Source organism: Arthrobotrys flagrans (assembly GCF_004000055.1).
Source record: "Arthrobotrys flagrans strain CBS H-5679 chromosome Unknown unitig_0, whole genome shotgun sequence".
Lineage (NCBI taxonomy): Eukaryota > Fungi > Ascomycota > Orbiliomycetes > Orbiliales > Orbiliaceae > Arthrobotrys > Arthrobotrys flagrans.
Window position 1 is genome coordinate 920,423 of NW_027137550.1, and position 13,899 is coordinate 934,321.

At 45.2% G+C, this 13,899-nt stretch overlaps 5 protein-coding genes across 5 annotated transcripts; all 5 read left to right on the forward strand.

Annotated features, from left to right (window-relative positions):
• Positions 1–822: 822 nt before the first annotated feature.
• On the forward strand, positions 823–2,252 carry DFL_003385 (uncharacterized protein; the record flags this gene model as incomplete). Its single annotated transcript, XM_067632317.1, has 5 exons — positions 823–1,053; positions 1,117–1,320; positions 1,407–1,803; positions 1,873–2,031; positions 2,101–2,252. 5 exons carry the CDS (start codon positions 823–825, stop codon positions 2,250–2,252), a joined length of 1,143 nt encoding a protein of 380 aa, XP_067490598.1.
• A 1,076-nt stretch (positions 2,253–3,328) lies between these two features.
• On the forward strand, positions 3,329–5,077 carry DFL_003386 (uncharacterized protein; the record flags this gene model as incomplete). The annotated part of the gene is made up of 3 exons (XM_067632318.1): positions 3,329–3,635; positions 3,706–3,766; positions 3,847–5,077. 3 exons carry the CDS (start codon positions 3,329–3,331, stop codon positions 5,075–5,077), a joined length of 1,599 nt encoding a protein of 532 aa, XP_067490599.1.
• A 1,369-nt stretch (positions 5,078–6,446) lies between these two features.
• On the forward strand, positions 6,447–8,577 carry DFL_003387 (uncharacterized protein; the record flags this gene model as incomplete). Its single annotated transcript, XM_067632319.1, has 3 exons — positions 6,447–7,242; positions 7,312–7,490; positions 7,564–8,577. 3 exons carry the CDS (start codon positions 6,447–6,449, stop codon positions 8,575–8,577), a joined length of 1,989 nt encoding a protein of 662 aa, XP_067490600.1.
• A 983-nt stretch (positions 8,578–9,560) lies between these two features.
• DFL_003388 (uncharacterized protein) lies at positions 9,561–11,335 on the forward strand (the record flags this gene model as incomplete). Its single annotated transcript, XM_067632320.1, has 2 exons — positions 9,561–9,788; positions 9,887–11,335. The coding sequence occupies 2 exons, from the start codon at positions 9,561–9,563 to the stop codon at positions 11,333–11,335; spliced, it is 1,677 nt and encodes a 558-aa protein (XP_067490601.1).
• A 500-nt stretch (positions 11,336–11,835) lies between these two features.
• Positions 11,836–12,991, forward strand: DFL_003389 (uncharacterized protein; the record flags this gene model as incomplete). Its single annotated transcript, XM_067632321.1, has 3 exons — positions 11,836–12,027; positions 12,135–12,919; positions 12,967–12,991. The coding sequence occupies 3 exons, from the start codon at positions 11,836–11,838 to the stop codon at positions 12,989–12,991; spliced, it is 1,002 nt and encodes a 333-aa protein (XP_067490602.1).
• Between the last annotated feature and the right edge of the window lie 908 nt (positions 12,992–13,899).

Genomic DNA, 13,899 nt, shown 5'->3' on the forward strand with positions numbered 1-13,899 from the left:
AGCCCGTAGCCTAAGTTTCTAAATGTTAAGCCTGAATTTCCGTCTAAGGAACTTGCAGGGTGTCTACGGACAACAGCGGAGCCGAGTGCGGGGAAAGGACCGGACAATCTGTGTGTTCCTGCATTTCTTCATCAATACTTGTACTCAAAGCTATTCAAAAGCTAGGATCAGCTTGCAGTCATAGTTTATAATCCCCATATAAAGATCGGAACAATTCGATCCGAAAGCTCGCAGCGCACCAGGAAACTAGCAATTTAGACAATTTGTGTTGACGGCTAAAGTCCTAGGACAAGGTAATGATCCTTACCAGGTAACGAACTGATTAAAGCCTGGAATGGAACTCGGAAATACATTTTGCCTTTATTCACACATAAGGTTCGGCGGTGGGTGTGGCGTCCTTGCCTTCGACTTGTCCGAGCTTGTTCTCCGTTATATTCCCCACAGCATATTTCGGAAAGGCTTCGCTTCGAAGCTTTCACGCATTGCCGTTCGTGTTCATCCAGTGGACGTGTAGGCTAACGGCTACATAAGAGGCTAATCTTCCGCCTTAGCCTACTCAAGCCTCGGCTTCAGTCTCGCCGGTTCCACAACTGAGATTGGCTTTTTCTGGCGGTACTACGACATCTTTGATTCGGTTGAGTATGAGTTTTAACTAGGGATTTGGCCAAGGAAGTAATTGAGAATTACCTAACTCACAGGTACGACGGGGGAACCATGTTAAGATGTCAGCTCTTGGGGGAGGTTTATAAATATGGCGGTTCCCTTGTATTCGACCTCATGGTACCTCAGGCGAATCAATTGCTTCAGCCCTCGTAGTCCAACATGAAGATCCAGACGGCACTATCGATTTTGGCTGCCCTTCAGGCAGTCGCGGTCTCCGCTCTTCCCGCTGTTGAGAAACGGGCTCCCAACCACGCTGACTTCTGCAGACCAGCTGGAAGACTCTTTGAGATCGACGAGAAGGTTCAATACTTTATGGGAACTAATACATACTGGATTGGATTCTTGACCAATGATGACGATGTTGACCTAGTTATGAAGCACTTGAAACAGGTATAATGATGATATGGGATTTTAACTTGATAACTAATAACTGACATAGTCATCATCCAATAGTCGAAAATGAAGGTCCTTCGTGTTTGGGGATTTAACGACGTAAACACCCTTCCGGATCCAGGAATCGTTTACTATCAAGCTTTGATTCCTGGACAAGAGCCATACATTAATCTTGGACCCGATGGCCTCCAACGTTTGGATATTGTTGTCAAAAAGGCTGTTCACTACGGTATCAAGTTGATTATTCCATTTATCAACAACTGGGTATGAAAAACTATACTCCAAACTATAATTCACTAGCTTCGACATTTTAAATAGATTTGGGCTAACGTTATAACATGATATTATAGGGCGACTACGGTGGAATCCAAGCCTACGGTAATTATTTCGGTACCAATGCGACCAACTGGTACACATCTGCCCCTGCACAGGCTCAGTACCGAAAGTACATCAAGGCTGTCGTCCGCCGATACAAACACTCCAACGCCATTTTCGCATGGGAGTTGGGTAACGAGCCTCGATGCAAGGGATGCTCAACCGATATCATCTACAACTGGGCCAAGTCGACCAGCGAGTATATCAAATCTTTGGACAGTAGACATATGGTTGCTCTCGGTGACGAGGGTTGGTTGGTTTCTGGTGGCGATGGAGCGTATCCTTACGAAGGAGGTGAGGGTGTCGACTTTGAGAGGAATTTGAGCATCGAAACTCTTGACTTTGGCACTTTCCATCAGTGGCCACATGCATGTGAGTAAATAACCGACTAGGTAAAAGAAGTTAAAGAGGAGAATTCTGACGAAGATCGATCGACTCTAGGGGGTATGCCTTACGAGTGGGGCTCGCAATGGATCAAAGAACACGACGAAATCGGTAAGAGGCTTGGTAAGCCAGTTGTTCTCGAAGAGTACGGCGATATCTCAGATAACCATACCGCAACAAGATTGCCCTGGTTGGATACCGTCTATTACGATACAAGTAAGTGAATTTTAACCTTTGAACTTTATCGTTAAATATCCAAACGTCCACGTTAACACTTCGTTATAGAAATCGCTGGAGATATGTATTGGCAATATGCCGATTTCTTGTCTGATGGCCCATCGCCAGACGACGGAAATGCCGTTTTCTATGGTACTCCGGAATATAAACCTTTGGTTATCGACCATGCTGCTCGCATGGTTGCTAAACCTGTAGTGTAGTCTATCGCGAAGATTGAATGTATCACTACCTAAATCTGTACAATATGTATAGCTTTCTAGAGCATATATATGCTAAAAGTTTCACAATTATGATATCAGTGAAAATATCATTAAGTGTCGACGTCTTTTGGATTTCTGTAATTAAATTTATGAGCCCTGGGTTTGTGTTGGCCGAGTGTTTTTTCCTAGAGCGAGATCTTGGGATATCGTCCTTCAGAGCCGGCTAGACTTCGGATTGGTGGTCATGCGCATGCATACAAATTCGTACGGATCTGGGAACTGGAAAAAGACCTTGCGTCTTGCGAGTGGTCGATTTCTAATAGAGCTCTCATACTTGGTCACCAAATGTCATCTTGGATCCTTCCTCCAGAGCCGCAGATTATGCATAACGTTATTGCTTTTTTGGTTGATAAAACTGTAACGGTTCCCGCGGCCTCCGTACTAAATGTAATGCCTTTGGCAGTGCACACAACCAACGGAATCCAACTGTGGGACCGGCACCCTTTCCTAATTTTGCGATGAAATCACAACTGAGCCTATCATAGTTTTGCTAGATTCTATGACTTTAGGCAAACTTTGCAAACGAATTGAATCGAATTAGATTATCATGAGTTCGAATGAATATATCGAATATTGAATTGAATCGAATGGCCGGCCATATGGTGACTTGGCTGAAGCGGAACCCTAGCAAGAACAACGCAAGGGATGGTAAACGCCCACAACCGCCCCTAAGACTACAACTGGCTCAGCTTGATCTCCTATACAACATACAACCACCGAAACTACAAAAGTCTAATAGGAATTGATTTCGTACAAATAAGTTACCCTGTTTTTTGAATGCACGAGACCAGTATGACTCTAATTTTCCATTTAATCCTGTCGAAGCCGGGCAAAATCGGGATTACCACATTATACAACAAGAGTGTCGGCCAAATAATCCCCGATCATGCATCTGCAATCTAACACCGACTCTGTGCTCCCATTACAGAACCAAGCTGTCAGGAAACCTAGTATATAATACAGCGACTCTCTCTGGCTCTGAATTCTCGCCTGTATCAATCAAGCCATCTTTCACAATGGCATCCTACCTTTCTAATATCACTTTGGGCAACTTGCCCCAACAGCTCCTTCAGCACATCCAATCATCTTCTGCGAGCGAATTACTTCAATATGCTCTCGTAGTCGGCGGTGCATCCGTATTTTCTTGTGTTTTCGTTTATATTCCCGTGCGATTTATATATCGAGTGTACTTTCATCCTCTGGCCGGTGTTCCAGGACCAAGGTTTCAGTTGATCTCTACATATTTTTCTGAGATATACTGGACTTCGAGAGAGAATAAAGGGAATTTCTTATTCAGACTAGAGGATTGGCATAGGAAATATGGTAGTGTCCTTATTTTATCGTTCGACCCATTTTTATCACGGGCTAACTCATTCTATGTTTCCTGGTGCAGGGCCAATTGTTAGAACGGCACCGAATATCATTCACTTCAATGATATAGATACCTACAACCAGTATGTACTCAAACCCCCGAAAATCGTCAAAGCTGGGGCTACATCTTGAAAGTCAGAGAAAATCTAATGCAGCCCCTTAGAGTCTTCAAAGTAGCCACCAAATTTCCTAAATCCGCCACATTGTACACCAACCCCTCAACCCAAGGATCCCTGCTCAACATTGTAGATTTCCATGACGCCCATCTCCGCCGCAGCGCGTTACAGCCTTATTTTTCAAAACAATCGGTGAGGAAGCTCGAAAACCTGATCAATTCAAAGGTTTCCAAGTTTCTCGATCGTCTTGGCAGTATGAACACGATCAATATAAGCAGAGGATTCAGATGTCTTGCTTGTGACGTCATCACAACATACTCCTACGAGAAGTGTTTCGAAGCCCTTGAAGATGCAGAATTCGCCCCAGACTGGCTTCTGGCCTTTGAATCAATGCTCGATGCTCCCCGTATTGCCGTGATATTCCCTCCCATCATTATGTTTTTCACCTGGCTCTTCGAAAAGCTAGATAGAGGTACTATCCGCAGAATTTCACCTAGTATATCGGCTGTGCTCGATTTTTCGGACCAGTGCCGTACAGCTGTAATGCGGCAGAAGACACGATGGGATGCAGGAGAAACGGATATGGTTACCATCTTCGCGCAATTATTCCAGGACGATCCGAAGAAGGGAAGAAAGGCATCAACAGACAATGAACTAGCGGCCGATGCTTTATTAACTATTTCTGCTGGTATGGATACAACAGGGCACACTCTGACACTAGCGACATACCATCTGGTCAAAAACCCTGATATCCAAGGCAGACTGCTTTCCGAACTGAAGACCGTGATGAAACATCCTAAGGACGACGTAAGCGAAGAAACGTTGGAAAAACTCCCATTCCTACAAGCTTGCCTAAAGGAATCGCTCCGATTCGCGCATGGTGTTCCGGGCCCTTTACCGAGAGATGTGCCTGCGAATGGTGCGACGATTATGGGGCATTACCTACCCCCTGGGACAATTACTACAACCTCACATTACTTTTATCACACTAACCCAAATATATTCCCCGAACCGTTGAAATTTCACCCGGAGCGATGGTTAGCAGAAGACACAAGAGAGTTAGAGAGATACTTTATGCCGTTCAGCCGAGGCGCGAGGGTGTGCATTGGTCTGAATTTGGCGTGGGGGGAGTTGTCGTTGGCATTGGCAAGGCTGATCAGAAGGTACGAGATTAGCTTTTCAGACGAATTTAAAGACGAGAATATGAAATGGAAAGCTATGTTTGTTCCGATCACGAAGGGTCCCTTGCTAGTTATAGTGAAGGAAAGAGAGGGGTAAGAGTATATAGTAGGAAGTCTGTGCTCGAGGGGCGAGTGAGGAACTGTGTGCACATTCGAATCTAGTTTGCCACACTTTAGTTGTCTATCTCTTCTATCTTGTTATACCTAAGTAGTTAGTCTCTTCTCTTTTGGGTTTATCAATCATCCCAACTTTTGTAAGTATCCATCTCATATCAAGTAAATTATCACCCAATAAATAACTAACATTGTATGATACTGGAATGTAAATTAATGAGTATGGAATGGAAATGTCGGAATTGAAGGTAAAATAATGACTAGTATGCCAACAAAAGCGCCATTGTTGTATGTACAGAATCGTGGAATTAAGAAATACCTGCATTAATACCTATGTACTGCAGCAGTCTACGGAGTACGAATATCTGGACATCTGTGCCGAACAGGCCTGTAATGCAGGGTCTACGGATCCGTGGATTATATGTAAGATCTCAACACAGAAAGTCATTGTTCCGTTTTTAGAATTAATTGGACTGGGATTGTGAGATTATCAAGCATGGTTTGCCGATTCAAGCCTTACAAGGCATGCCTAAGGGGCTCGCAAAACCACCCTTTTCAAGTCTTTGGCAAGAGCATCTCGAGCCTCAAACTTTTTCTATACTGTCTCAAGCTTAGGTTGACACGTCTCCCCATTCTAGAAATGCTCTCCAAGATGTTTTCTTTGTTGATTTATGCCGAAAAAGACTCTTCTCGCCAGAAAATTTGCTGCAGGCTAGATGCGCCATTCATAGGGTAGATCATCAGATCCCCAGATCCGGGAACGAGATATTCGTGATTTTGTTTCCCTACGGAAAACCTCTATTCTGCCTGTTTCAAGGGTGGGTTTTATGTAGTCATCTTCACAGTCCGCCTTACATCACTGCCCATTCGGTAGTTCCGTGGACTCCATAGGATTTCAATATCCTAGGAGTGTCGAAACACATGCAATCCTACATGAGGTTCAGTGTCTGACTTGGTACCAATCGGATCACAAGGCGCCGACTGCAAGCGTCAAAAAAGTAGCAGTTCACAACACCCAATCAATTGAGGAAGTCGGAAACTTTGGAGCCGTCTTGGAGTGCTCCGTATTTCGTATATACGTAGTATGTGAATATTTGTCGAAGCATACGTATGCCCGTTCTGTTCCGAGGCTGAGAATTGATAATTACCACTCCATCCTATTTCCGGCCCATCAGCGGGAAACTCTGGTTCAGGAAACAAGGTAAGGCTAATCTTATTTAATTTCGGCAGGGAAGCCGTCGCATATTTTTCTGCTGCCATCAAACTTTGTTATATTTTTATAAACTATATTTTTTTTAAAAAAATTTTCTCGGTGTTATTTTTTCGTTTTTATTTCGATTGAAACTTAAAGTATGGGAGGACAGAACCTTTCAGGTTTGCTATTACATTTAGGCCTGCTTTCGACAGGCTACGTAGCGGCGAGTGCCATTGAGGTCGACAGCGCACGTGCGGTCGAACTCTACTCCTTCGAAAAACGCGTTGTCCCTGACGCACCAAACGGATATGCTCCAGGCGCTGTCAGCTGCCCCTCGACCCGACCGTCGATTCGATCTGCTAGCGAACTCTCCAGCGAGGAAGTTTCATGGCTTAATAAGCGTAGGAATAATACGATCCAACCTCTGAGAGATTTCCTTACAAGAGTAAATATCACTGGGTTTGACGCTGGGGCATATATTGATGCGAACCGAAACAATGTCAGCCGGATACCAAACATTGGTATCGCGATGTCAGGGGGTGGATACAGAGCGTTAATGAATGGCGCTGGTGCATTAGCTGCTTTCGATTCTCGAACAGACAACTCGACTTCTGCAGGGCACCTTGGCGGGCTTTTGCAATCCTCAACCTATCTTGCCGGCTTGAGTGGCGGCGGGTGGCTTGTAGGAAGCTTGTCGCTGAACAACTTCACCTCGGTCGAGGCAATTGTTAATTCAAATCCTGACGAAACAGGCTCTCTATGGCAGTTCCAGAATTCTATTTTTGCCGGGCCCGAGGAGAGCGAGGCGCAACCGCTTAGTGGCAGGAAATATTATGAAAATATCATTGATGCTGTCAATTCAAAAGCGAACGCTGGCTTTAATACATCTATTACCGATCTCTGGGGCAGAGCACTGTCCTTCCAACTTATCGATGCGCCCGAAGGTGGACCGGGTAAGTTATAGAGTTCTAATCTATTATTTTTCGATGTTTGAATCTTTACTAATGCTAATCTGCTACTAGGAATCACTTGGTCTGGGATTTCTGATGATCCCGATTTCACAGCTGCCAACGTCCCTATGCCAATCCTTGTCGCCGACGGACGCGCTCCTGGAGAAATCATTATCTCTTTGAACACAACCGTCTTTGAATTCAATCCTTTTGAGATGGGTAGCTGGGATCCTACTGTTTTCGGATTCGCCGTGCGTACCCTCTATACCGACCCTCGAAATGAGGATTTTACAAAAACATCTACTAATTTGTATATGCATATAGCCGATACGATATATTGGATCTAATTTCTCCCAAGGCGTGGTAGTCAGAAATGAACAATGCATCCGAGGTTTTGACAATGCCGGATTTATCATGGGCACTTCGTCGTCCCTCTTCAACCAATTTCTTCTCAACTTCGATGCTGTTGCCAGTACCATCCCCAGCTTATTTAAATCCCTCGTGGAAAGAGTCTTGAAAAGTCTCAGCAGCGAGGAGAACGATATTGCCGACTACACCCCAAATCCATTCTATCGGTGGAATCCACAGATAAACCCCAGCGCCGAGTCTAAACGTCTTACCCTCGTGGATGGCGGGGAAGATCTGCAGAATCTTCCCCTCCAGCCTCTGATACAGCCTGAACGTGACGTCGATGTTATTTTTGCCGTTGATTCGTCTGCTGATACCTATGCTCCCGGTGCAAACTGGCCGAACGGAACAGCCTTGGTTGCCACTTATGCCCGCTCCATCAGCAGCGAGTTGAACAATGGAACCGGGTTCCCAGCTATTCCGGATCAAAACACTTTTGTTAACCTTGGTCTGAATGCCAGGCCAACATTCTTCGGCTGCGATGCGTCGAACTTCACCGATGTCGTGCCGCCACTTCTTGTTTATATCCCGAATCATCCTTTTATATATAACTCCAACGTCTCGACATACACGATGTCTTACAACATATCCGAACGAAATACAATCATTCAAAATGGCTACCTTGTTGCGACAAGAGGTAATTCGACTCTGGACGCAGATTGGCCTCGGTGCGTTGGATGTGCGATTATGAGTAGGACCTGGACGAGGAACGGCGATGCTGTCCCTGATGTTTGCAACCAGTGTTTCAATCGGTATTGTTGGAACGGAACTCGCGCGTCCGAAAAACCAGCAGAGCCATACGAACCGACACCTGTCTTCGGTGAAGTCAGCTTGGCAACGTCGAATAAAAAGAATAGCGCTATGACACTGGCGCCGAGTTTTATGTCGCTGACAGTGGTTGTCGGCTCGATTTTCATGATTGCACTTTGAGTGAAATTGCAACGACATTCATTTCTAATGCATTTTAGTTGCATTTTGGGGCGGCATATCGACTGCATTTCTGGGATGTTCTCTTCTCACCCCTTGCTTTTTACTACTCTTCTATTCGGTGCATTAAAGTGACAGCCTCTTAACCTTTTATTACTTGTTTTTGCCACAACTTGAAATGTAAATGCCCTAGAATTCAGTACTTATTACTCTACTTTAATTCTTGTCAATATCAAGGCTTCTTTGTTATCAAATTTCATATCTTGCCCTGGTCATACGGGGGGGAAATTGCCGACTCATATCTCATCTTTTGCATTGTATTTTTGACCGACTATCTTCAAGATTTAGCGTCCTGTGGAAATCCACCCACTAACACGCCACCGTACGAACGTCACCAGTGTTTTCGATGGATAGAGGCCCAGATTCTCAAGTTTAGGTAATAATGCATATCGGACTGGATGGAACTTGCTTTACGAGAATCGAATCCAGTTGTCGACAATGTGGTACAGAAATGCAGGCCATGCGACGACGCACGAGACCTTTTACTTGCATGGATTTAGGCTGCAACATGAGAATCGGCGATTGGTTCTCTATGCGAAGAGCCTTGTCTTTCGGGCAGTTCACCAAAGAGGCTTGGTCTAAAATCAAGATTTGGCCACGCAAATTGGCAGCGGGAAGACTTCTATCTACGAACTTGTCTCAGAATAGGCCGTAGCAATCTTTGAAAAAGCAGTTATGGACCAGGCAGCGCTGCACTTGGAAGAGCAGATCAACGGGCACCCCGTTCGCCCTCGGAGAGCCCTCAAAATGGAGGGCAAAGGGTCCTTCGAAACTTCTTCCTTCCTCATGCAAAGATTTCCCTTCGAGTTCTTTCACTCTTAAGTCTAATATTATATATTTTTTTTTTGCAACTTATGCATTTCTTCAATCCACCATTTCGATAGCGAACGTGCGGTGAACACGATTGAATCCGGAGCCCAAGACAGATGACACGCGCCGAGGCGGAAGAAATTCCTGGAACCGAGAGAATTTTCGAGGGCGACCAGTCGGAAATTCTCCTTCTCCCGCGTCCAACCGACAGTCCAAACGACCCTTTGAATTGGAGCTGGAAGCGGCGATACTGGCAGGCGTTCCTGGTTTGTTATTACACCGGTCTCACAGCCGCGACCGCCAATGATGCGGGAAGTACTGCAGAACCAGTCCTAAACGAATTGGTAAGGCCTTAGGGACCCTGTGCACTGCGCGTCTATCAACATGTGTTGGACCAACAACGTCGAAGAGCATACAAGGCTGATACTTATGATGCATCAAGGGTATAAGCTACGAAATTTACAATGACGCAGCAGGCGTTCTTTTCGCTGGGATTGGGTACTTTGCGCCCTTCATCGCAGCCTTGGCCACCCTATATGGAAGGCGCATCGGTTATCTCGTCTCCATGATTCTGGGGCTCATCGGTTCCATCTGGTTTGCCAAAGTCAAGGGCATCGGAGATACCATTGGCAACCAATTGTTTGTAGGGATGTCAGAATCCGGCGCAGAAACAATTGTCCAATTGTCTCTTATCGATATATTCTATTCGCACCGAATCGGAACCGCGCTGGCCATCTACATTCTCGCAACTTCGATCGGTACTTATCTTGGTCCTCTTGTTGGCGGGTATATTGCTGGAGGACCTCTAGGGTGGAGATGGGTTCCATGGCTGAATGCGATACTCTACGCTACATCGTTTATCATCTTTTACTTTGGGCTAGAGGAAACATACTTCGACCGTGAGCGTTATCTTCAGTATTACGCGACCGATACCCCAGGGGTCGTTATCAAGGGTGAAAAGGATGCAGCTGTGGAGACGACAGGCGAGAAACCCCTGGCCGAAAAAACTTCAACTGACAACGAAGATGCGGAAAAGAAGGCCGGGGTGAATGAGACAACCGGGCCACCGGAACCACTCGTCCAACGCGGAAAGGACCCAAGGATCAAGAAAACATATTGGGAAAGTATTGCCTTGATCACTCCGGCCAGCAACTTGAGAGGATGGGGTACCAAGCAGTATTTCCAGCGTCTCATTCAGGGTATGCGAGTCTTCGCATTTCCGGCCGTTATCTATTCCGGGTTGCAATGGGGCGCGCAGGACGCCTGGCTCAGTTTCTACCTCACAACCATGGATGATTTATGGTACGATGAACCCTGGAATTACAGCAACTACGGAGTGGCGCTTATGAATGTACCATGTGTTATTGGCGCGATACTTGGTTGCTTATACGCTGGGCCCTTGAGCGATTGGTTTTGTCTTTGGATGGCGAAAAGGAATAACGGTATGAAGGAGGCCGAGTACCGACTTTGGCTAGGACTCGTAAATATGATCGTCTCTCCAGCAGGACTCCTCGTCTTCGGAATCGGGAGCGCCAATGGCTGGCCTTGGCCTCCCCCGTATATTGGTTTAGGTTTGATCGGGTTTGGATGGGGCTGTTCCGGTGATATTGCCATGGCATACTTGGTAGATTGCTACCCGGACATGGTTATCGAGGGTATGGTCGGTGTGGCAGTGATTAACAATACACTGGGCATGATTTTCACGTTCGCTTGCAGTCCGTTTATCGCCGCGGCTGGCACGAAGAATTCTTATATTATCATTGCGGTTTTGCAGGTTTTCTTTGCGGGTTTGACGATTCCAATGATTAAGTGGGGGAAGAGTATTAGAAAGTGGACTGCGCCGAGTTATCGGCGATTTTTGGAGATTAGAGATGGGTTGAATCGTCATTGAGAATATGATGAGAGTTAGAAGTTTCGATATATGTGCGGGGATATATAAGTTTTAGAGGAGGCGCATGTAGCCGCTGGAGCACAATACTAACCTTTTACTACTACCGCGTTTGAAATAATGATTACGGTTTAGTCATTTTATGAATAATTATGATTTATTTGCTACTACGAAGAGGCCGAAGGTATTCTAAGGATTATCAGGCCGATTGGACGTGCGTATTATTATCAGCTCCTGGGGCGACGTAGAGTCAGTCTAATAAACAAGCCGAAAACCAGTTTCTCTGCAGATGGTATTTGCGCAACAAATGTCAAAATGGTAATTGTAAGCGATGGTGTTGGATTTTGCAGGGCACCATCACGTGCGGCTTTGGCAGCAGCTGTAGCTCGTACTTAACGTTACGTCCGATACCTACGCGTCCCCATTGGCCTGCAGAGCCGTGGAGTACACAACTTTTCGTTCCGAGCCTTGAAGTATAGTAGATTCGATCTAACCAATAAGAAATGGCTCCCTTGACCTCACTTCCACTCGAAATTATACTCCAGGTGTACGAGGAATCCGAGACGTTTACGGATGCCGTGAGCCTGAGCTCGTGTTGTATACGGTTAAGATTGATCTGGAAGGAAAACCAGGATGTCTTAGCCTTTAAGATAGCTTTGAAGACTATTCCCGCATTTGATAATGCTCTAATTACGGTATGTAGCCGCAAACTTCATGATGATACAATATTCCCCTATTCCATATACTCTTTGATACTGTGTGCGAAGGCTAATCAACTGTGCTCCTCACATCTAAAATAAAGATTCGTGCAACTGCCGCCGCAAAGTCCAATCTAGTTAATTACATCTTAAACGAAGAAACGCCGGCAGAACCCGTTCTCATCCCGCCCAGCTTCTCTTACCATGTTTCTAAACCTAAATTCCCAGAAACCCTTTCCGTTCTTTCCCTTTTCACACTCATCGACTGCGCTTTATACCTCGCTCAATACGGACACCCCGATCATTTGAGAAAATTAGGCTGCAAGCTTGAGAACGAGACATGGAGGCAAGGCGTTCCCTATGTCATTCTCCCGAACGACAAGGAGTCATCGTACGCCCACAGATACGTTGTGTTCTCGGGTATGTACCGAGTATTCCTTGCAGGAGCAATACTTTCTTGGGCGCATATATATCCGATTGTCAAGGAAGACTCGCCGGTCAGAGAGCGGTTTCTACCCGACCCCATTCGGCCCCGGTTCAACATAGCTGCGAATGCCACATCGGAGATGCCACATATATCTCCAAATATCGAGCTCAATCAAGCCGAAATTACCTATCTAAAAAAATTTCTACCTTTCCAACTTTACAATCTCGGCAATTCTAACAGCCCGAATCCAATTCGGGTTGACGACTTTCGACCATTGGCGGAATATCTTATACAAAAGGGTCGGGAGGACTTTGAACTCGATGATCTCGGACCGCCAGGGTATAAAGAGACCTTTGTTGAAATAACGGTCGAGGATCACAAACAAGGGAGTGTTATCCAGCAATTCCTGATGCTACAGAATGCGTATGAGATTCTTCGTCGAGTAATCGCGGATAAGTTTTTGTACGATTCGCATATGGATCGGACTGAATATTACCCTGAGCCCTCAGACCCAAATTCCGAGAAACGGGATAAGTTCGGAAAACTTGTCGGAAAAAAAAATCTCCAGCTAGAGCTATTTATGTTCGGGTGCTATCAGCCAGAAATATTTACTTTCCCTTCCTCGAAGCGGTGGATGGAGCCGACTACAACAATATATGTTGAACCGGGAACATGTGAAGGTCCCTCTTCGGAGAGTTACTCGTGGGACACGATGCCAATCACCAAACTTATCAACAACGTCTACCCAACGCCGAACGATGCGAGAAGCAATTACATAAAATTAGGCGTGGATTCATACTTCACCAGTTTTTGTTTACAGAGGTTTCTTAGAGTTGGAGTTGCTATTAATAACTGGTTTCATCAAAATTCCGTTTTACGGGTGTTGTTTATGGTTGAAGGGAGGGGTTTTAGGCAGACAAGGAGGTTTGTACCAAAGAGTGAACTATTAGGATATCCGTTGCATGTTTTGTGATGATTATAAAAGTATGAATGGTTAAAGTTGAGGGAATTGAGGGCTAGAGTACTAAGATATATGATATAAGGATTGAAATTTGTCAATTGATAAATTATAAGCTTTAAAAGCGGAGAACGCACATCGAATATCTGAAATACGAGATTTAGAAATACGGAATTATAAATATCCAAACACAAGCGACAGCAAAATAAATTCAAATGTTCAACCGTCATATATCTGTTTAGCTAGGGACGGCTGATGGTGCAACAGTAACGTATTGTGAGCAGCCAGCCGCATTCAGATATTTATACCCAAAATTTTCACCAATTGAATCATATCCAAGATCGAAGCAGTTCAGAAATTTTCTTCCAGTATTAACACAGCCAGCCTTCTAGCTGATTCCGAATGTATTCGGCTGCATAGGATTAGGATCACCGACAACTCCAAAGTTAACACCTTTCGTCATATTATATCTCACCTTGTAAAG